The sequence below is a fragment of the Neopsephotus bourkii genome, unplaced genomic scaffold (genome assembly GCF_033783945.1).
Source record: "Neopsephotus bourkii isolate Nb327-2 ecotype Australia unplaced genomic scaffold, CSIRO-AGI_Nbou_v1 NB_1624, whole genome shotgun sequence".
Classification (NCBI taxonomy): Eukaryota; Metazoa; Chordata; class Aves; order Psittaciformes; family Psittacidae; genus Neopsephotus; species Neopsephotus bourkii.
This window is the reverse complement of record NW_026902099.1, coordinates 6,624,701-6,647,170: the sequence shown is the minus strand read 5'-3', so window position 1 is coordinate 6,647,170 and position 22,470 is coordinate 6,624,701. Positions and strand designations below refer to the sequence as shown.

The 22,470-nt window shown below is 41.4% G+C and overlaps 1 protein-coding gene across 3 annotated transcripts in view; it reads right to left on the bottom strand.

The window, feature by feature from the left end:
• WASL (WASP like actin nucleation promoting factor) overlaps nt 1-21,322 on the bottom strand; it is a 49,221-nt gene extending 27,899 nt beyond the window's left edge. For 2 of the 3 annotated variants that reach the window (XM_061372963.1, XM_061372964.1), the window contains exon 1: nt 20,823-21,317. In XM_061372963.1, the coding sequence (XP_061228947.1) occupies nt 20,823-20,942 (120 nt within the window). In that variant the 5' untranslated portion in view covers nt 20,943-21,317. Of the gene's footprint in view, nt 1-20,822 lie in introns of all 3 variants that reach the window. The other variant, XM_061372965.1, reaches the window with a different exon arrangement.
• Between the last annotated feature and the right edge of the window lie 1,148 nt (nt 21,323-22,470).

The following is a 22,470-nucleotide window of genomic DNA, read 5'->3' as shown; positions in this document are numbered from 1 at the left end:
CTGGTCACATCCTTGGGCACACATACTGCAGGATATGTGGTATCAACAAAAGGCTCATGAAAACACCTTCTGCTTGCAGAAGGCAGCCGCAACTAGTCACTGCACATTTGTAGAATGTGATCACAGCAGCCACTGCTGGTTTCCAACTGGGCAGCAGGTAGCTGTGTCCTTTGATCAGCTTCTGGTGTGAACATTTGCTGCAGTAGCCTGTCACGATAATGACTTGCTGTAATTCAGCGTTTCTCAAAAACAGAAAAGCAAGCCTACACAAAGTGGTATATCTCATTATAAGTAAGAGCCACCACACTAGATTGCTTATGGTTGACATCAACTGCAAAAAGCTAAGTAATTACAGGAAAGTATCAACATTAAAACACAGTGGGCCAAAAGTCACAACAAAGAACAGCAGCAAGATTAAGAGCCACCTCAGTACACACTATAAGAGAAAGCAATTCAAGACCAAGTGGGATGGTCTCATAGTGCTCACATGCAGCTGACAACTGCTTGTGGGACAAAGATAAAGAGATTCATGAAAGGACTTAGGCTGGATGTGACCTCTAAGTCCTCCAGCCCAACCTCCTGCTCACAGCAAGGGTAACTAAAAGCCTAGAGTTCAAGTTGCTCAAGGTCCTGTGCAGTTAAGCTTACAGGCTTCGTATCACTTCATATCACTGTTCCAGTGTCTAATCACTCCTCTTTTAATGCTTGTAAAAATGCAACTCAGTTTAATGTATTCTTCTACTGGTTCAGTATCATATGTTTACATAGACCTACTATAGTGGCAATCCTTACTACGGCTAAGGCAACATGCTGAAGCGTGACCAGGTGACACTGGGCGCTCCTGGGTGACTCACTTCTTTGATACAAGGCCAGGAAGATAGCCCACAGTTTGGTTCTAGGGTGGCCGTTTCAAGAATAAAGGGCTATTGCTATTCACTGACATTAAAACATTGCATAAAACAATCCTTCCTTGGACAGCAGGTTTCAGGAACAGAGATATGCTAAAATCAAGTACCACTTCACTGTGGAAAACAGTGAGGTGTAACTCTAATCTTCACCATAAAAAGGACAGGAAGCTTCAGTACCAAAGCAGTCTTTAATCACCTAGCATTATCTGAGTCATGAAGGAAGATATGGAAACTTATTAAGACTCCTGAATGAGAAGACAAGAAGCGGAAGTCAGAATGCAGGGTAGCTAACACTGCAAGACATAACGACTAATCCACAGAAAATCAGCCAATTAGACAGAAACCAGTGGGTGACATTTCTTTCTCTAGATTACAAATACCCTGCAGAAAAAAAGAAAAACAAACCAAAAAAACCCCCCACCAAAACAGTAGCACTGATGCTTCAAGCAGAAATAGTGCTTGAAATCTTAGTGTATCTCAAATAAAAGCTTGTGTAAGCAATTACACATTTAAAAGTCAATATTTTAATAAATTCATGTTATTCAAAGCAGATTGGAGTTAGACAGTAATAATACCCTCCTGTTGTTCTGCAATTATCTTCCATTTCATAAATATACAGAGCTTTCCAAAACATTTCTGCAGTGCTCAACACAGCTATGCAGTTTCTCTCATCCCTCTTAATACAAAAACAAAACCTGTTGCAGAGACCAGGCCCTGAACCTCCTCCCCTTCTGGAAGGAAGGCCTTCAGGGGCCTACACAACCAAGCTCTTTTCTGGCAGTTTTATGTCCCTTCTGCACAGTTCTCCTGTTTCAAGAGAGAATTTAGCTATTTTCTTGGCACTGAGGATGTCTCCTGCCATGTGGGAACAGTGTGTTCCCTTCCTGCTAGGAAGGGCTGATAACCCACTTCCAGGGTGAATGTTCTCATCACCATGCAATCCTACAGAAGGCATGCACTGCAATCTCCTCTAACAGGGCTCTTAAATGAACTGAATCAGCCTGACACTATTCAGATCATCCCTAACTAATTAGGCCACATAAACGTCATGCAAGCATGCTTCCCTAACAACTTCCACATTCTAGGTAGAAGAGGCATTTGCTAGAGTCAACAAAAATATTTCCTAGCACTTTCACAGAAACTTAGAAAACTTGAGGTCAATTAGGTTCATAATCCTACAATATTTTTTAGCCCTGGATAGTAAGTAAAACTTAACCCTCTTAAATTTGGGTGTCTAGTGATGCAATCCAGACCTAACAGCAGTGGTGCAATCCAGACATAACAGCAAGAAATGCTAAACATAAATCAACACTTTCACCGAATTTTAAAGGTCTCAATCAGCATTCACAAGCATCAACCAGGACAACCTGTAATTATGTACTTTTGCAGCTTTAGATGGGAAGGGATGGAGATAGTTAAAAATAGCACAGGGACAGAGAAAAAAATAGTGATACTAAAGACAGACTGCTTCTGCTTCCTGCTGATGCCTTCATCTGAAGGACCTCAAGGACTATGGCCCAAACCTCATAAAATAGATGCATCCAACTGTCTTTTTAGCCTTTTCCCCCTTAAGAAGAGCAGATAAGGCTATTTATGGTTTCTGCATCTTGTACCATAAAACAGTGTGATGACACTATTTTTATACTACACACAGTTTTCTGAGCATAAAAATATTTCAAGGCCTCCACAATATTTTGACTATGAAATTAGATTTTAAATTAGATTTTACAACTCTCAGACTAGCTTATGATTTATGTCTTCCCACCAGGTTGCCTCCAGAATCTTCTCAATTGAATCTGACATGTGACAGTGTTCACCCACTGGGGATTTGGATACTTCTTTATTTGCAATTTGAGTAAACTGTGATTACTTCAAATTTTAAAGCTCTTAGCGCTGTTAGAGATATATTTAACAGGTTACTAATAATCTTATATTTAAAGACAATTGTGTATTGTAACAAAAAGTTATATTCAGACGCTACAGACAGGATTTTAAACTAGTTTCCCATTGAAAGAAAGAATACAGAACTTCAGAAGTTTGCTGGCAGATTTCAACAAGTTAAGCAGCTGGAAACAATCTTCTACTTTTAATGCCATTTACAGGACGTTATTTGCAGAAGACAGACTGCTCCACAGACAGGAAAACTAAAGCAAGATTTCACATTATTTGACAGAACTGACATGAGAGAGCCTTTTGTAAATAATCACGAGAAAAGCTTTATTTGGTGCAAGTTGAAAAATTACTCAGCCGAAGACACTGAGGCCTCACCAGTTCTCCTGCTTATGAACCTATTTGCTACAATCACAGTGTGCAATTTTAAGCTTAAAACTTGCTTTTCATCTTATTTCCCATGATTGTCCACAGATTAAAATAAATGCACTGTGTATGTAAGAAATACGTGTTTCCACCTATATGCAAATTAAGCTATTTTAAAAACAAAGGCACTGCATAAGAGATGCTGCCTTTTTCCTATTTGAAGGGAGAAGGAAGAGAGGAAGTTTTTTCTAAAATAGCAAAAAGCCACTTCAGGTGTTTTCTACCATTTCTGAAGCATAAGGATCTTAATTTAAGTTAAAAGACAGCTTCACACAACACACAGACCAGAACATTTAAGGGATCAAGAGACCAAAAATTAAAAAGAAAAAAACCAAAACCTGAGTATCAATACCTAAGAACAGATACCCTGCCTTGTTCTGATCACCCACAAGCCAGCTACAGCATCCTCACTGAGGATTCTGTAATGATATGGTGTGGAGAAGGTACCAGTGATCATTAACTGATGTTACAACAAAAGGGATGAAACAAGGGACTGCTGTTTAAGATATCTAAACTATAAAAGTGCTTGTTCAGACTTGAGTCTGCAGTTGTCTAGCTAAGTGATCCTTCACTCCTAATCCTGTCAGCCGGTTACACAGCTCACATTCTCCTGAGTGCCTTCAGATCCCAGTTCATTTACATTTCCAGTACCTCCCAGAAGTACCCACTTCAGCTAGAGCTGGCCAACTCTTTTTCACACACTTGCTGCTGAACTGTGGATCATGGGAGGCCAACAATTAAGATGTGGGTTAACAGCATAGCATATAAAACCAAATCAAACAGCACATGATTAAGGGAGATGTTTTTATCAGACAAAGAATATTTTTAAATCCACCAACCTCAATTCAGACAACACATGCAAGACTTCAGCCTTGCAGAGGTATGACATAACCATAACCACAAGCATGCTCCAGATGATAATATTCTAAGCCATCCCATTTTAGTAGATCATTTACCAAATGACATACACAACCTGGGGCTTCCACTGATGAACAAGTTGAACATTGTCACTTCCTGTTTACCTGCACAGCATCAGTAGGAGCTTACTCAGATGCATCTCACTGCTGAAGGCTGCTGAAATCTTGGCTGGCCAGAAAGCAGCAGACACATGACAAAACACAGTTGGTTATTTGTGTTCCGTTGTTAAAGTTACACATTTGGCTACTTTCAGAACAACAGAAAGTGTGCTGAGCACAGGCTGTCTGCAGATTTGTCACTGTCCTAGTGCCATGGAACAAACTTCTCACTACAGAAGAAAGACATTTTGTCTTGCAGTTCCACCCCCACCCCTGCCTCCCCAGGCACTATGAATCAAGGTGTCAAAGACTACTCATTTCCAAAACTCAGGGAACTTTCAGATGAAATGTTAAAGTCTACCTTTTGATTTTCAGCCATTTTAAATTAATCAAGATTCCCAAGACTAGGATGACCTTGACACAAATAAAACACTGTGCAGGTATGTAGATTAACCAGTTCTCAGAACTACGCTTCAGTCATACACAGAAATTGCAGATTGCCGTTTCAAGCCATACAGATTCAAGGCAAGAATCAGGCATCTCACGCAACCCATGGGTTAAAGTTGGAGCTTGAATGTGTCTTGTCTTGTTCTACTGCCTATTCAGCTATAAGGTAAAACCAGCTCCTTTGACTCAACACAATCTTCCCTTCTACTAGCAAGCTATTGCTTTCATGCACTAAAGAGTTAAACTCACAGTAGTTCTTTATAGACACACTTAATGGTGTATGTATCACATTCACAAGTAAAAATCTTCAGAACAACAGTTAAATTGATTAAAGAAAGGATGTGAAGCATAAGCCTCAGGAATTCCTGAATTACTCCAGCTCTGGAACATTCATTAATGAGCCCCCTGAAAATGCTATTTAGCATCTACTGGTATTCCCAGGTCCAGATTTAAAAAAAAAAGAAAAAAGAAAAATTAGTATTAGCTTTGCAATGGTGAGGGTTAGGTGAATTTCTTATGATCTTTACACTTGAGAACAAAAAATAATATGGAGTTTTGACTTCAGATATTTAGGGAACACTGAAATAAAACACTTTAAATTGTTTTAAAAGAAAAAAAACTCTTTTAACAGAAAACATTAACTTCTTGCCAACATGAAACAAAGAACCCCTTCAAAATATCTACAAATTGGAGAAAAGGCTATTAGAAGTAAAACCTCTTTGAATAATAGCCAGCAACTGGTCTTGCAATTGTGTATACATCTTGTGTCCTTGCCCTGTAGACTCAATCCACTTACATAAAGGTACTTAGAGATGTAACCCCCCACACCTCACACTTTCACTGTGCCACAACTCAACATGCTTTAATTCCTCCTTCAGCAGTTCCTGTTTGACCAGAACAATTATGACAACTGAAGTCAGATATACGGAAACATAACTGTGTATTTGTTTTTAATACCAACAGATGCGTCTATGAATGAAGTTATTCCAGTTACATGTCTTAAAAAATAGACATACTAAAGGAAAAAAACAGCATGATGATCTAGTAGTTACATGATCCCTGGATATATCCAAAATTCATTCCAGGGATAAAACACTAAAACCTCTTTCAGGGTAGATATACCCAATAGTGAAAACATCAGCTGAATGTTTGGGAGACTACTATTTTTCATTTAGTTTTGGGTGATGTTTGCATTTATTTCTCCCCCATGCCTTAGCTTCCTCATCTATAATATGGAGATACAGACCTCTACCTCTGTAATTTGCTTTGAGAACTACTGATAAATGAAAACTAAAGATAAAATTATGCTGCCACAAACAGAAATCTATTATTTTGGAAGGAGGGGGATAGCAGGTGTCCACATTACCTTTCTCAGCTAACAGCCAAGGTTAAAACAGCCTAATTTCTATATCACTAGTGTTAGTTTTCTCCCCAGTGCATGAACATTAAATAATACCTGATAGCCTGTTAATGGTTTTAGATATGGAAGCTGAGATATATTCTTTACCATGAGGGATGTCCCTCGAGTAAACTGACATTTATTACAGCTAACAGCTACAACTGTCACTGTCAGTACAAGCTCCTTCGTAGGTCCAAAGCACTGCATTTATCAATGCACTGTGGAGGTCAAAAGCCACTTAAATCCACCCATGTGTAAACAAACTTTAAAAGCTTGGAAGCGGTGTCACAGAATGGTGATCTCACCTAGCCAATTCTATGCAAATCTCAGGCTTAAGTTAAGTCACCTATTGCCAGACAAACCACAGCTGTAAATTCTTTTAGCAAATTTACCGAAGCTTTTGTAAGTCACCATTACATATGTTTAGCATTTGATCGTTAAGATGGAAGAATAAAGAGTACAAGGCACATAATTCAAAACTTAGTGGCAAAAGGAAAATTATTTTTTATGGAAAAAAAAAGTAATTTCCCACCTACCTGGCATTTCTCTGTGGTCTCTTCCAGAATAACCCTGACCCCTGAGCAACAAAACCCCATTAAGTCTTAGTACATGAGGATCAAGAAAATCATGCTAGCACTCTATTCCTACTTCCGACCTAGCCCTTCAGTAAGGGCAGTTGTCACCTCATACTTAAGGTTCCTTCACAAAGGATTAATGGGAAAGCTCCTTCCTTGAAGTCAAAATTCTTCTTCTGCAGCTCCATAAAGAGCCAGAACGTTACTTATCACAACATTGCCTGTTCTCCTAGGCACAACCAAAACAGCAGAAACTATAAAAAAATCTACTAATTTAAAGTGTTTGTTTATACAACAAAAAAACTGCTGAAAAAAGGCAGCACCATCTATTTTTCCTTTACAGTCAACACTTTGCATCCATGTCCAGTAACCAGTTTCCAGTATAAATCCCACAACAGTTATTTTTTCCTTCAGTGCAGAGCTGCTAGTTCAACTTTACACAGCAGTTCTAATAAGGAGAAGTGTGGAACAGGGGCAGTTGGCACTCAATCTTTTATTCTTAAATATTAATATGTTTGGAGGGGGCAGAACAAAAGCATCCCCACCAAAGATTATTATCTCTCCAGTACTGATGTGTTCCTGTTCATAATTTGTGAACATCGTGTAACAGCAATAACAAATAAGCTACATGAGAAGTTAAGAGTGCATACCAGCCTCTACTTACAGATAATACAAAAATTACTTCACCCTACTTACAACAGTACTGAAGTAGCACTAGATCATGGGTTAGAAACAAAACTTACAATTAAGAAAAAAATCAATATTTATTAGATCAGTACAGAATTTTAGAATTCACAAAGTCACACCAATATTATTTTAACATGAACACAGTAGTTTAGATATTTTAAAACCTTTTAGGACAAAACATATTTGTTTCAAAAAACATTTACACAAAATATTAGGTCTGAAACTGACTTTCACTCTTTCTGGTGAATATGGTCTGAATTAAATACAGCAAATTGAACCAAAATAATAAGTTTAATGAAAAAGATCTTAAGATAGCTTTGCTTTTGATCCCAGTGAAAATTGAATACTAATACAAATCAATTTCAATTGCACTGGCAGTCCAATCAGTCAGTATCATTACCCTAATCAATAGTTAGATTTGAAGCATTATATGTTTCAGTTCCTGAATGTCTTTTCTGCAAGTCTCAATCTGTTCTGGAGCTAACAGTGAAGCTAACACACCCTGTGCCATGGGCTCTTGCTACTTAGGAGAACTGGCAACAGCCTTACTGTCGGGTCAAGTGTTTGTCACTTAGCTGAAAACCTCCACTTATGCAATGATAAGTTACAGTGCTTTTATGACAGCATAAAGACAGCAGGTACATTGTTACACTACACTAACAGAATGAAAATGTTCATTAATACCAGCTGTAACCTTTAAACAGAAGGGAAAATCAAAAGGTTATTAATGACATATTAATTTTTTTCAGAAGTATAACACCTTTGGTAATGAGATATTCCTCCATAATGGCACTGATGTAACTTAAACCCCAATGACTAAAAGAAGGTACCCCTTGTAAACACTGAGGGTTCCATGTTTTGTATGGATACTTTCTTCGTGATCAGCTAACTAGACCAATTGCTCTGAGCACCTGCACAGCCTCAGTCTGTTAGTACGGCAACAGCAAGTTCTTCATGTTGTGAGTACATGAAAGATAATGTGACTCCCAGGAGTGTACATTTTAGAGAAAACAGGCCGATTACCTGATTAAGTGTGCAAGAAAAATAACACCCTACTCAAAAGACTTTATATAAGTATAGAAACATGTATCTCTTCCAGTCTCCTGGAAAAACTAATCACAGGAATGGGACCTACTTAACTGCAATGCATTAATAGATTGCTAGAGGTTAGCAAGGTACATTTTATGAACATCAGATTAAAGTCTGTATAACTGGGTCCTTCAAAGATCTAGGGATTGTTTGTCAGAAACTTCAATACCGGGATGATCTTCCTACAGGAAGATGGAAGGGGGTGGGAGGAAGTGTGCCAGTAATACAGCGAGACCTCAAGCAAGCCTGGGTAGGGAAGGAGGAGAAGAAGTAATCTTAATTTCTTGGTAGTCCAGGATCCACTCCTGGGCACATGGAATATTTACAGAAGGTGAAACAGATCTACAGAATGGACTGAAAGGATAGCCAGCTTCACTGATGAAAGTGTCCTCTAGAACATTTGTATTCAAAAGTACATCCTTCAGAAGAAGGCCTTTCCCATCAACCATGTGATGTGCAATATGATACTGAACTCAAGAGTTTTATATTAGCTGATGTGGAGCTAAGATCTCTAAGTCTGCTAATCCCCACATAAAAGCTTCAGTTCTACAACAAACACTATAGTCCTGTGAAGAATCCCAGAGTCAAAAAACTGCCATCAGTCACCTCACTTCAGGACCAGGTTACTCTGACAAACAAAGGCTCCATGCTATGCTTCAACAAAGTGCCCAAACCATGTGAAGTCAAAGACCAGCCTTGATGATTCGTTGCAGATATCCTTATTTATGGCTGGTTTTTTTATTCAGAATAAGCCAACTACGTAAGACCCTTTGCAGACTTGCATCACAGTGCCATTGTCTGTATGGAGTGACCTCAGAGAAGAAGTTATTTCCAGTGATATGGATACTGGCACTGTATCATTTAATTGCTAGACTAATTACTGAAGCCAGAATTGGCATTCAAGTCACCATCCTGAAATTAAGGCTAAAAGCACTCAACTTCTAAATCCTTTATGGATTGCTATCTCTCCTCTGAAGCAAAGACTACCTGCTGTGGGAGAAGTGCTTGTACAGCACCAAGCATCACCAGGGGTTCAGTTCCTGCCAGTGCTGATTTATGAAAGCTGATATTGGAAAAAAATATGGCTTGAGGCAGAAAAAGAGATCACAAGACACTACAGGGGGGAAATAAAAAAGATAAAACAAAAACTTCAGGGAAGTGTCTACAGAACCGAGACATCCCAGACAGAACCAATGACTGAGGTGAGACACCAGAACAGAGAGAGAATTTGATGGTTAAACTATCGTAAATTATGCTACTTCACACCCTAGAACTGTCACTGGAGGTGAAGTGGGAAACAAATTGTTGCATCTGAACTGACAGAAAAATGCTAAAACACTCCAAAATGCAGCTGCAGGGAAGATTCCAAGAGACCTCAACACATCCCTTGGGTCTCTGAAGACACACAAAACTTTCCTTATATTACTAACAAATTACTCATCACAAAGCTCTAGACAGGAATTCCTTTTCTTGGTAGACCAGTGCTCTGTAATCAAGCAGTACAGTAAGTGAAATGCAGCAGCCCTTAAGGTAGTACCTAATGCAGTCTGTTAGAAGCATGGCTGCAAGTTTCCTTACCAGAAAGCAAAATTTTTTTATTATTTTTCCCTCTTGAAATCAGAGAAGAGGATCAGGAACCTTTTGAGCTCATGTTCACAATATCAGTATCAGCTACACTTGATAATCTGTCCACTGCACTAAGTTGTTATGCACACAAGCACACTTTCATCAGCTGGAAACTTCTAGTCACCTGCATTTTCTCAGGCTTCCAAAAGCAATTTCTAGGAGCAGAGAGACAAGGCTGAATTTTGTTGCTGGCAGGTTTGACTCCAGCTTGATGTCATGAGGACAGTTATGAGAACAGGAGCAGAACTGACCCTTATCCAGTGAGGTACCACTGACAATCCTAGAACAGGTAGTTCACTTCTGCCTCCCCATCCTTTTGTCTTCTGGCAACTTTCGCTGGTTGTGCTAATATTAGTAACTAGAACGAAGGGCACTCTGTGGATGCAAGGGCAAGTGGTATAGCAAGTGGTGCAGCAGAATGCACATCTGCAGAGGAACTCTCTCTCTCTCTCTCTCCCCTCCCAAGACAACACAAATCGGGTGAGGATGGCCCTACCCATTTTGCCTATTAGGAACTGTGTTTACACCATTCTATTCCCAAAACCATGCTCAATAAGTTGGGTGAGTACAAGCTAGCCAGGAAGCGTGCCAACAAATTTAACACCATGGACAGCCGCAGAACAGTGCATGAGTTCACGCTACTGCCCTACGTTGGCGCAGACCAGAGAGGAGAGAAAGAACAAGATGTACCCTTCTGCCACTAAACTTCAATATACCCTGGGTGTGTACCTCACGTTTTGAGCCTGTCAGTTCTGATTATCAGAGACAGAAAGGTACAGTCCAAACAGGTATGGCCAGCGAGAAGGATGGTCCCATTGGTTACACAGGGTAAAGCCTAGAGCAGAACCAAAAACACTTGTTCAATAAGCAACCCTCATCTAAACAATACGAATAGACAGGATTTATTGTTTACAGCAGCAAAAGCCAGAGATGCTCAAAAAGACTGTTAAGGAAAAGTCTCAATGAAGAACTGAAGCACTGAAAGAGAGATAACTCCTAAATGACATAAAAAGATGAACTGAAAAACATGACATGGAGTAAGATCTACATCTCTTAGAGAAACATTTAGTCCTAAATCCATCTCCTTCCATCCTATCAAACAAAAACATAATGCATTATAATTGTAGACATGTGGACTAAGGAAGGGAAGGGCACGCTCTGAGCAGAGATACAGATGTAATAGCACCTCTCAAGTATCTAAATATTGGCACCCGAATATGATATGCTCAAATCTCTCAAAGACAAAACTAATTTTTTTTTTTTTAATTAAGTAGTTTGTTGAATCACCACTGAGTTCTAGAAATCAAGCGCAACCAACATGCTCTGTTGCAATGACACTTTAAGACCTTGTATAATCTTATAGCTCCAGCTACACAAACTGAGACTGCTAACAGTGCAGCGTAACACTTGAAGAGGCCAACACTGCTCAAGAAAGGTCAAAATGGTAACACCTATTGTATGGCTAAAACATACTGGTTGATACAAAACCAAATACTAAATTAAGGCCCAAAAACCCAGGAGTTTTAAAAAATTGTTAATTGCCAGGTTACTAAAAACAAATGCATAATGCATAAATGCATAATTCTGTGTGCCCAGTTATAAAATGTATTTCATACCCGAGATACTCAAACTAAAGGTAAATAAAGAAAAAACAGCTCTGCATTTTATTCATCAGAAACTACTGCTTCCTTCTTTGCAAAACACAAGGGGAAGCTTTTGCTTGTGGTATTGCACAGAACACATACCACTACAGGATGTTCATAGTTTTCTTCCTCTTTCCACTTAACCACAAAACTCGAGCACACTTTTACAGTGAGGAGCTTATTTGGATGCTTTTGTGTGCGTTTAGTGTTATAAGCCAAGTGATGTTTCTATTTGCTTTGGCTGACTTAGGGGGAGTAAAGGAAAAAAATGTCTACTTAAAAAGAATGACCACATCTTAGCTGTGCTCATAGAGAGCTGTCACATGGTTAGAGGAGCAGGAAATAACTTACAGTTCACTCAAAGCAGGACTAAGCAATTCTGCGGTTTTGAGCCTGATCTGAGCCTGTAGAGTTGCTGAAGCTGTATCTTCCAGTATACAGTTTCTTAATATAGCAGCTTACAAACTGGAGAGTTTGGTGCTCCCATGAAAAGCAGTGGAGGAAGGAGAAGAGGGTGGCAAGAAGCCCAAGAAATATCATACTCTGGTTTTTGCTTCCCTCTTGCTTATCCACCAAGAGTTCTTTTTTTATAGCAACTGTAACTTCAGGCCACAGAGGATGAAATAGAGAAATGTCTAAAGGCCATATCTCAGGCTGAAGTGCACTCTATGTATCCAGCAGCAAACAGCTGGCTAGCATAGAGACTCTCTCCTCTCTTTGTGCAATGCTGTTGCATTAAAAGAATACAAATCATGTCTAGCCCAGCACTGTATGCAGATAGGACTACATGTCCCATGAGACACAAAGTTCATCAGCAAGAACAAAGCACTTGTAGAACTAGGAAGTAGGGGAGTAAGGGAACAGAGGGGATAATGGCGAGGAGGAGAGACACTTCTACCTGTAGATCTTTGTGCTGATTACAGATGCAGGGGCTGAAGAGAGAAAGGAAAAACCTATAAGCCTTTGAAGTACAAAGGAAAAGAGGAAATAAGGGCAGGAAACTTGGTTGTTTCTTTAAAAAGTGTGATAAGAAAAGTGCAAGGAGATCACAATGAAAGCTGAGACACAAGATTCTGAGGACAGTGGCTAAATTGATTCCTAGAGTATCATTACCAACTTTACAGTGATCTGCTGCATAAAAATCTGAAGGCTTTATTTTCTACACAGAAACCTAAATTAAGTCAGTACATTACAACATAGTATGGTTTATAACAGAAGAATGTTGTAAATAATCTCTTACTTTTATCCCAAACATAAAAGATATTACAACAAATACTAATTTCTCTCCTTAGCCACAAATCACATACAGATAAACCTCTTGGCTGTTACCTTGAGAGGTGAGAAAGCATTTCCAATTTAGTGCCAAATTCCCGGATTCAAATATTCTTGTTGTTCTTCAGCTAAGACAGCAAGACAAGTGCTTTAAGCTAACTTTCAGGAAACACATCACAGATAACACTTGAAGTAAACACATTTTTTAAAAGGGCTTACGATCTTAAAGGCAAGAGTTACCTTTAAGAGTTCAAATAATGAAATACAATTTTCTTAGCTTTCCAAAGAGGAGAAAGACACATTTTCTTTCATTAGGTCAGTGCTTCTCAAATTGCTGGCACAGTACCCCTACATACAAAATACTTTCGGTGAGCACCAGATATATTCCCGTACAAGACTGATGATGCATAGTGGCTCATTAACAAGGGTAGAGAAAGGCAAAATAACACATTCACTTTGAACAGAAATTAGATGAACGCAGAGGAATTCTGAACGACACAAAGTTCTAAATTGGAAAATGGTGTGTGAAACTACTTCACAAAAATGGAAACACGACCCTGATCAGCAAGCCTTAACGTGATCTTTCAGTTTGAAGCTAGACACACCGGAGAACTGGAAAATGCATTAACACCGTTTCCCAGAAAATGCAAAAGAAAAAAACAAAAACAAAACTGTCTCAGAGTGAGGATTTTAAGGATAGCCAAATAAACACTACAGGGGAAACAGTCTAATCAAGGTGGAGATACATGTATGAAAGCAAGCGTCTGAAGGTGAGCTGTAATCTGCAGATCTGCCAGTATGTTGTGGAGCTCTGCAGCAAGTTTCCTTGCCAGCAATGATCTTCTCCTCAGAACATTAAGTCTACAGGAACACAGTAGTTCATGTAATGAACTTCTTCCAGAATCATATATTCTTAACACACACATTTTAATTTGAGATGCCTAATGTGTCACGTCATTCACTACACAAACATGAAGAGGTGTCAGGAAAATTGTCTAACTCACAGGTAGCTTAAAATACACTATTGAATCTGAATTAAGCAACTGAGCAGCTTTCTAAGAAAGCGTCCCTATGACTGCTTGCATTACATCTCTTCTTTTTCCATCTGGCCCTTCTAGTACATCGCTCCTGTCATGTGAAGATTACAGCACACTTCAGGATCTTCGAATTTAACTGCAACTTGTCCCTAAAGGTAAGTGCACACCTACCGTGACCATTTTATTGGTTATCCAGGCATAAACAACATGTCTGGAAGCCACAGGGGTTAGTGTGGTAGTGTACCCAAGCAAATACCCTGAAAAACAAAACTATTTTGTACTGCATCTGCATCATGTCCCAGTAGAATGGTCTGTTTAAAACCACCATGAAGATACACTTCTGGTTCCACTAAATCCGCTTTGTGTGATTTACTGTTACAAGGAAAACAAGCTGGACAATAAAAAAAAAATCCCTCTGTGCTCAAGTAACACATAACACCAACCCTTCTTGAGGAAACTGTACCCTAACCTACCAATAAGCAACTCTGTCTAGTACCCATGACACATTTTTGTTACTTGCTATATTTTACTATTGAGGTATTAGGTCATGAAACCATAAGTCTCCTGCACTATACCAAGTTTTATTTCTGTACTGCAAATATTCCTCAAGAGATCAGCCTATGAAACATGCTCACTGGAAGAGAGGACACCATAAATCTTACCACATGGCTAAGTGAAGAGCAAACTTTCTCAGAGAAACTGAGCACCTAAAAGCTAACTAAACCCCATCTCCACTGCAGACACCTCTGCCTGCAAAAGGTCAGTGAAAGAATCAAGACTTTCGGTTAATGAACTACTGTAAAGTTCCTAGATGACACTCATCATATACAGATCACTTCAGTGCTTCACTCTACCCACTGAAGCACTGAGGTAGATAGAGGCTGCCAGTGGCAATTGCTTTCCTTGCTGGCACCCACAGTCCCTACTCACCAAAGGCATAAACAGTTCCTAATTCTGCTACTACTATAGACACAATAAGGGTCATAAGCTTTACAGAAAAGTCAGGTAAGTTTTTTTTTCAGGCAGAAATACCAGTATTCCTCCTAAAGAAGAGATCTGAGATCTAAAGTTACAGCATTCTCCATTATTATCTTTTTACCCTGACATTGCATGATACAAAATGGATCTTAAAACACCCTACTTGTTTCAAATTAGGCTTATACTAAAACCTTGAGAACCCCACAATAAATATTCACAGAGGAAACATTCTAGTGTTAACAGATTCAAATCAATATTTATGATCAGATAATGCAGAGAAATAACAGCAATTCTTCATTAAAAGAAGAACAAATTTATGTCTTTACATTTACATATTTGCATGAAATAGTAAACTCGGACTTTATCTTCTAACAAGGAGTTACCTCTTCCTTCGGTGTTTTCCTAGACAGGTGGTATCTGGACATCTTGGTGGAAATCTTGTAGTCGAAACATGACTGTTCATCTGAATCCTGCATTAAAACCACACTCTTCTAAATTCCTCCACCTGATTCTTAGCTGTGAAGAGCTGGTAAGTTACAACACAACAGCTTGTGACTACAAATTGTTTTCATCCTGTTACTTCTGTACACTACAGGATTCCAGAGCTCTTTATCAGGAGTATGAGTGGTATACTTGACCAGCTGATGAACCCCCAGATGCCAAGACAATTTTGGCACTTGGCTACCTCCAAAACAGAGGGGAAAAAAGAAAATCTACAAAGAAGCTCAGAAAAGAATGTGAGAGTGTTGAAACCTTGACAGACTGAGGTTCTTGTTCCAGGCCTACATTCTCCTAAGCAACACATAACACTTCATAAGAGAGATATACAGCTACTGAAATTTGTAGTAGGACTCACCTTGCATGTCAAGACATTAATACGTGTCTAGCACATGAGCTACAAGCACAGTCAGGAGAGATGTAACCACTACAGTCACTGAAGCAAAGACAAAAATTCAACTAATAATTGTCTTAATCTTCAAGTAAATTTAACAGATTTAGATAACAACCACTGATGTCTACTGACAGTGATGGGATTTTAACATCTAAACTTCAGTCTCTTACTCCTGAACTGAATCCACACTTTATGAATTAATGCTCTGTCTCAAACACTAACAGCTAGGAGATGTAATGCTTTGTAGAGCATTTACATGAGGTGTAAAAACATTTCTCATTCATGGGTGAATAACCTGTTTACAGCATATCTTAGCTTGTGCTGTAATTACCTTATCTTAATAGCAAGTTGTGAGGAAAACAAGCAAGAGAAATGCTTTGTAAGTAACCCTACTTTAGATACATGGAGACAATTTGAGGATGATGGCTAAGCTACTTGCTCTGAAGAGTCTGACCTGACCCATTCCTGTGAAAATCAGTTTCGTAGGCACAGATCTGGTTCAAAGGAACTGTCAAAACCCAATGTAATTCCCTCTAGAAGATTATTGCTGATATTGTTCAGGGAAGTGACTCCAGTAGATACCAGTCAGGCATCTGAAGATGTTACATGTCTTTTGATAGAACAGGATGGTCCTCAGAAGAAATCTAGGCCTAACTCTCAGTATTCTTCTGTTCCGCAAGACCCTATCCTGTACAGTTCTTCATTTGATTCTCATTTAAAAATACATGTAGAGATAACCACCACTGAACTGATGAGTCAGTTATCCCTATCTGTTCAAGGGATAACTCCTTTCCAATCTACAATCTCAATGTTTTTTGGGAAATACAGCCTGCAGCAGAAACTCAAACCAACTGGCTCTTTTCAGCCTCATGAACCTGCCTGTTACTCAGACCTGTAGTCCGCCTTCAAATCTTAGCTCCCGCTGTTTTCATACACACAAGTAATCTTCCAAGTCCGTTTTTGATAAAACCTTTAAATCTTATCAATTAAGAGCTGTAACTGCCATTCTGGTTTTTATTTTGTTTTATCTCAACTATTACTCTAATTTGTCCTTCGTCTTTGACATAGCTTATTCTGGTCTCATGCACTCTAAAAGCAGCCAAAACAGTTTTCTTAGTTTACTGCTGCCTTACTTCTGTTTTTGCATTCTACATGTTTTTGCATTTTACCAGTTCCTGTTTACCATATAAACCATGGCAAGATCTTACAAATAACAACCTATTCCTAGCCTTATTCATTACACCTTATCCAAGTGTTGAGTCCCACTTCCCAGCAGTATAAAATAGCCATAATCCATTACCTATCTGTAATGCTATCAAGTACACACTTTTCATGTTTTCTTTCCTCAGGCCTCACACACATATAAAATTATTTCTACAGAATAAACTAGTTTTTCATCAATGACATTACTAACCAATATTAATCATGCAAATTATAAAAGTACCTTCTTTAGTAAAAAAATATTAATGAGAAACCTAGCATTAGTTTTTCCTTACCAAAATTCTTTCAGACAAAATTAAAGTGACTGATTTATAATCAAGCAGACTTAAGCAAAAACTTCCAAAATTGGCATGACCACAAAAATATTAATATGCACAAAAGTAACCTCATAGTTTACCTTAGTGTAAGTTTACATAGACTTTTATTTCCACATTATGATAAAAAAATAGTTACGGAAAAATTTCTACAGATCATGAACTTTACACCTGACCTAGATAACAAATGTTATAGATCTGAATGAAAATTAAGTTTCATGCCTAAGCAACAAGGAAAGTCCTAATGACTACCTTACACTGGACACCTATTGCAAGCAGTTCTATATCTGGATTCACATTTCAACCAAATTAACTGTAGCTGCAGCTTGGACTATTAGCCAATGGCTTGGTTTTGATGTGATCTGTCATGGACAAAGGTATTTTAATGGCTTATAGATGCAGATAAGCATTTCACAGACCAGCAAGTAGGGAAAAAAAAAAGGGGGTAGTGAAAAAAAGAGCTAGTAAACTTCTGTATGTTCTGTATCTACACTTGTCAGTGACATTCCCAAAGTATCAGTAGTAGTCCAGAAAATGGTACCAGTATCAGCAACACACACAGAGTGATGGCTCTTCACCACTTCCCCCACTCCCAGGTAATTTTTTGTGTTTATCAGTCATCATTACTTAAGATGCCATTGAAATTATGTCAGTATTGGAGTTCATAGGTTGTGAGTACTCAATCAAAATTAAGCTACTTGCTAAATTCCTTTTGCATAGAACAAAAACTTAGTAGTTGAATTCTCAAAGTTATTTTAAGGTAGCTGCCTTGTTATCAGTCAAAAACAGTGTCACAGATTGCTGAAATAAATCAGGCCCAGAATGCCACATTCTTTCTCAACCAAACCTGTTAGGACTGATACCAGCACTACACCTTCCATAAGAGAGTAAATTCTTACTACAAAAGGAGTATGTAGGATCATAGTTTAATGTCTCAACTGTTCTTCTGGCATTCACTTCACTAGTGATCTAAACGGCACGCCAAATCAAACATAACCTAAAATTATGTTGACATGGCAGATGCACATCACATTCAGCAGCATATGCATGCCTTATTCGGGCAGAAAAAACACCTGTAACAGTCAGGTAGCACAGACAATTCAACTGATGGGAAACCAAGCTCACGCATCCTATGAAACTCGCAAGATTCTCTTTTCTTAAAAAGTAGCATTTACAGTCTGAATTTTCACTAATGAATAATTCAAACATAGATATTAAGAGATCAAGTATCATACACATTACTGCAAAAACGCATTTATCAGCAGAGCATGCCAACACTGAGTCAGGCTAGATGGTAAAGTACTACTGGGCTCTGACAGGCAGATACTGTAAACTCACATTCAACAGCCAAAGCTGTTCCCATCTCCAGATGCCCATTCCACTTCCCAAACAGAGGTTGCCCTCCAAGGGACAGAGATATTCAGTCTGTTCAGGATTAGTTTCTGAATTGTCACCATTTCTGGCTCATGTCATAATAAGGCAAAAAAGTCTGGTTAAATACCTCTAGAGCTTCAAACTGAAGTCCTCAAGATTTAGTAGAGACCCTCAATACAGTAAGATGAGCCTACGCTTAACCTAGAGAGCAATCAGAGCTGGGAGGAAAGGAGAAGAGAATGGGCCACAATTAGAAGAACTTCAATTAGTATATCACACAACTTTCAGCGTAACCCACCGGAATGTGTAGTTTCAAGCAAAATACAAAACAAGTCATGTCTATGAAGCTGTCACAGACTGCATGACACCCAGATACTGTGAAGATATTTACCTCCAAAGTCTTCTTTCAACATGCTATTTATGCAGAAAAGTTGAGAACTTGAGTAGGTGAGTGTTACAGACGAGCGTAACAAACCCGAGAAGCGTGGTCACTTGACAAGAAAATCTAAGTTGTAGAAAAACAAACTGAAAATGAACTTATACAAATTCATGGAATATTCTTTAAATTCAGAGAAAAGCTGGGGGGGGAGGAGGTTGGAAAATGAGCTAAACATATGAAATGTGTCCTTGAAAGTAGATCAATTACTTGAAGGTAGTTTTTTTTACAAATTATTACTTTTCAACACACAGGTTTTTCAGTCGCACCTTCTGACCCATTTAACTTAAGCATGTAACAGCATCTTAGTTAACCCATCCCAGTGTAAATATCGCCTACTTCCTGTTCAGTTACTACATCTTATATTTTCCTTGTGACAATCAGTTTGACCAACAATACCATTTCAAAGTCCAAAGAATTGTGTGGAACCACTATGCACGGATATCCTGCTTTAAATCACAATTTCAAGTTCATGCAATACTGTTCACAGCATTACAGTAAGATGCACAGCACCCAACACAGTATGCTAGGTGCCGGACACAAAGTAGCAGAAGACATCCAGGTAACATTATTTTCAATGGCTTCCAAATGGTTAATTTTTCTTAAGAAGCATTTTATTATTTTTTCAAAACAGCAATTTTTCTAAAAGCTGCTTTACTAAAGAAAGTGATTCACTTCTGAAGCCTTCAAGTAGTTCTTTAATACAGAGAAGTACAGTTTTAATAGAGTTCTATACTAACACGCAAGAAGGTATTCTGCAAACGAAGCACGTACCGAGTAACACATTTGCTACAAGGCTTTTTCTTTTAATCGCCTGCTACATATACACATATAAACAGGCAAAGGTGCAGTATCTCAGTTGCATTTGAGTAAACTTCTCGTTTAGACCAGAAAAAGTACAAGCTAAATTCAAGGCAGGCCTAGCACTGACAGGAGCCTCCCTGCAACTTCGTCAGCACTGCTTTGTTGTACCGCAGGTGCACCTGGGGCTCGTCAAGCAACCGAACTTTTGCCACAGAGCCCCGCGGCTGCTTCTCGCTGGCCGGTTACCCCTGCAGAGCCCGTGTCAGCCGCAGGGCAGGGGAGAGCCCCACAGGAGCCCCCGGGAGCTCACTGCCTACTGACGGGGCAGCGCGGAAGAAGAGAGCCCACACCGGCGGTCCCGGGACCGCCCGGTGCACACGGCTCCAGCCGGGACCAGCACAGGGAAGGGGGCGAGGCCGGGCCCGGCGACAGCCGAAAGGCACCGCCACCCGCGCTGCTGGCCGCGGTCCCCGCCATTCATTACCCCCAGCATCCCGCCCCACTCCCATCGCCCAGCGAGCTGTGGACGAGGCGGGTGGATAGCGAGGCCTGCGGAGGCCGCCCCGCTCCCGGGCGGCGGGACGGAGACAGCCGAGCGGCCGGGTATGCTCAAACTTCCGCAGCCTTCAACTTCCCGTCCTCACACGCCCCCCGCCTGCGCCGGGCCCCCGCGCTCGCGGTGGGGATGCGCTCGGGGTCTTTGGGCCGGGAGCACGACGGGCTGTCCTCACCGCTGTGTTCCCCCCGGGCCGCCCCCTCCGCTGTGCTCCTCCCGGGCCGGGACTCACCACGCATTTCTTGCCGAGGAAGCCGAACAGGCTCTCATTCTCCTGCGGGGTGAGCAGCAGGGAGCCCACATTAGTGACCCGCCGCGGCTGCGGGGGCTGCTGCTGTGGGTTGCCGCTCATGGCCGGAGCCGGCCCGGCGCTGCCCTCGCCGCGCTGAGACCGTTGGCGCCCGCGGCCCCCTCCTCCTCTGCCGCCGCGGCCTCACAGCAGCCGCATCGCGGAGCCTCCCTCTCGGGGCCGGGGAAGGAGGGAGATAGAGAGGGACGGCGGGGCCTCGGCCGGACTGCCGGCGGGGGGGCTCTGCGGAGGGGGTCAGCCGCGCCGGTGCCACTCCGCGCCTGCGACCGATCGCTCCCGCCCCTCCGAGCGGCGCTAAACTTCCAACTCCGGCCCGGCTCCGGCCGCCGCACGATCCAACATGGCAGCGGGGGCGGGCGAGACCACAGCTCGCGGCTGCCAGAGGGGAGGCCGACGAGCGCGCGGCTGCCGCGACCATGCGCCGTGCGGCGGGGGGTGCCGCCTTCCGCTCCGGCCCCGCCCGCCCGCGCCCTCTCCTCAGTATCTGCCAGGCCAGGCTGGCGGCTGTTGGCGGAGGGGAGCAGCAGTGTGGAGGAGGGAGAGCGAGGAAGAAAGGGGAGGAAGACGAATGAGCTGTCGTTGCTGTCCCCGCTGCTGCCTGCCGTGTCCTGCCCCGCTCCGGGCACGGAAGGCTGTGGTCTGGAGGCCGTGAGAGCCACCGGGGCAAGGCGTGAGGGGGCATGGGGCCGGGAGGAGGCCGTGTCCGTGAGTGGAGTCACCCGCGCAGCGGGAAGAGATCCCGAAATCCTGTAAACTGAACCATTGCCAGCGCTGAACCCCAGTGCCAGCGAGTGTTCGGGATGGCCAGGCCTCGTGCAGGGTACCGGCGATGGAGTGAGGATGTGTTGTATATTTGTAGTGAAATCTGATTTAATTTTTAACTCGGGAATCTTCTCACTTTCTGTGACAGAGGGGGAAATGCGCCGGCACGGTTTGACGGACAGATGACCGATTGCGTCTGGCAGGCAGCCGGTACAGTCCTGGCAGCGGGGGTCAGGGGGCAGCCTGTCTGACCACACACACAAGGGAGCCAGGGCCGGCGTATCAGTCCTCCCGCTGCCCGCCGCGGCTGGCACTGTTTGAGGTGAAATGCCTACAGACTGTAGCAGTACTTCAGGCGCTCTGGGCATCAGTTGCTGAGAAACATACACAATCAGCAGCCTTTGTTAGCGCAATTTCTCTTCCCCCTGCTTGTCTCCGTGTGACAGCAGCCAGCTGGGGTGGAGGTTGAAGACTTCGAAGCGTGCAGGTCCAGCTTACAGCTGCCTTATGCTCAGCCTGGCTCTCAGCAGCACAAAAGGTGCTCATGCGTTCACATGCAGAGGTCAAAAAACAGATGTCAAAGCAAGCACCTTGCTAGTTTTCTCAATGCTTCTAGGTGAAGAATTTGTTGGCTTCACATCTGCCAACAAATTCATTGTCCATCTGAAAGGTGCTATAGCAGTCCTCCTATGGTGATTTACTTTGCATTGTAGGGTAGAGCTGAAGAAGCACAGGAAGAAAAGAGCTAGAGAAGCACAGGAAGAAAGCCTGTGAACACAAGTTGTACAAAGCTGTACTGACTTCATAT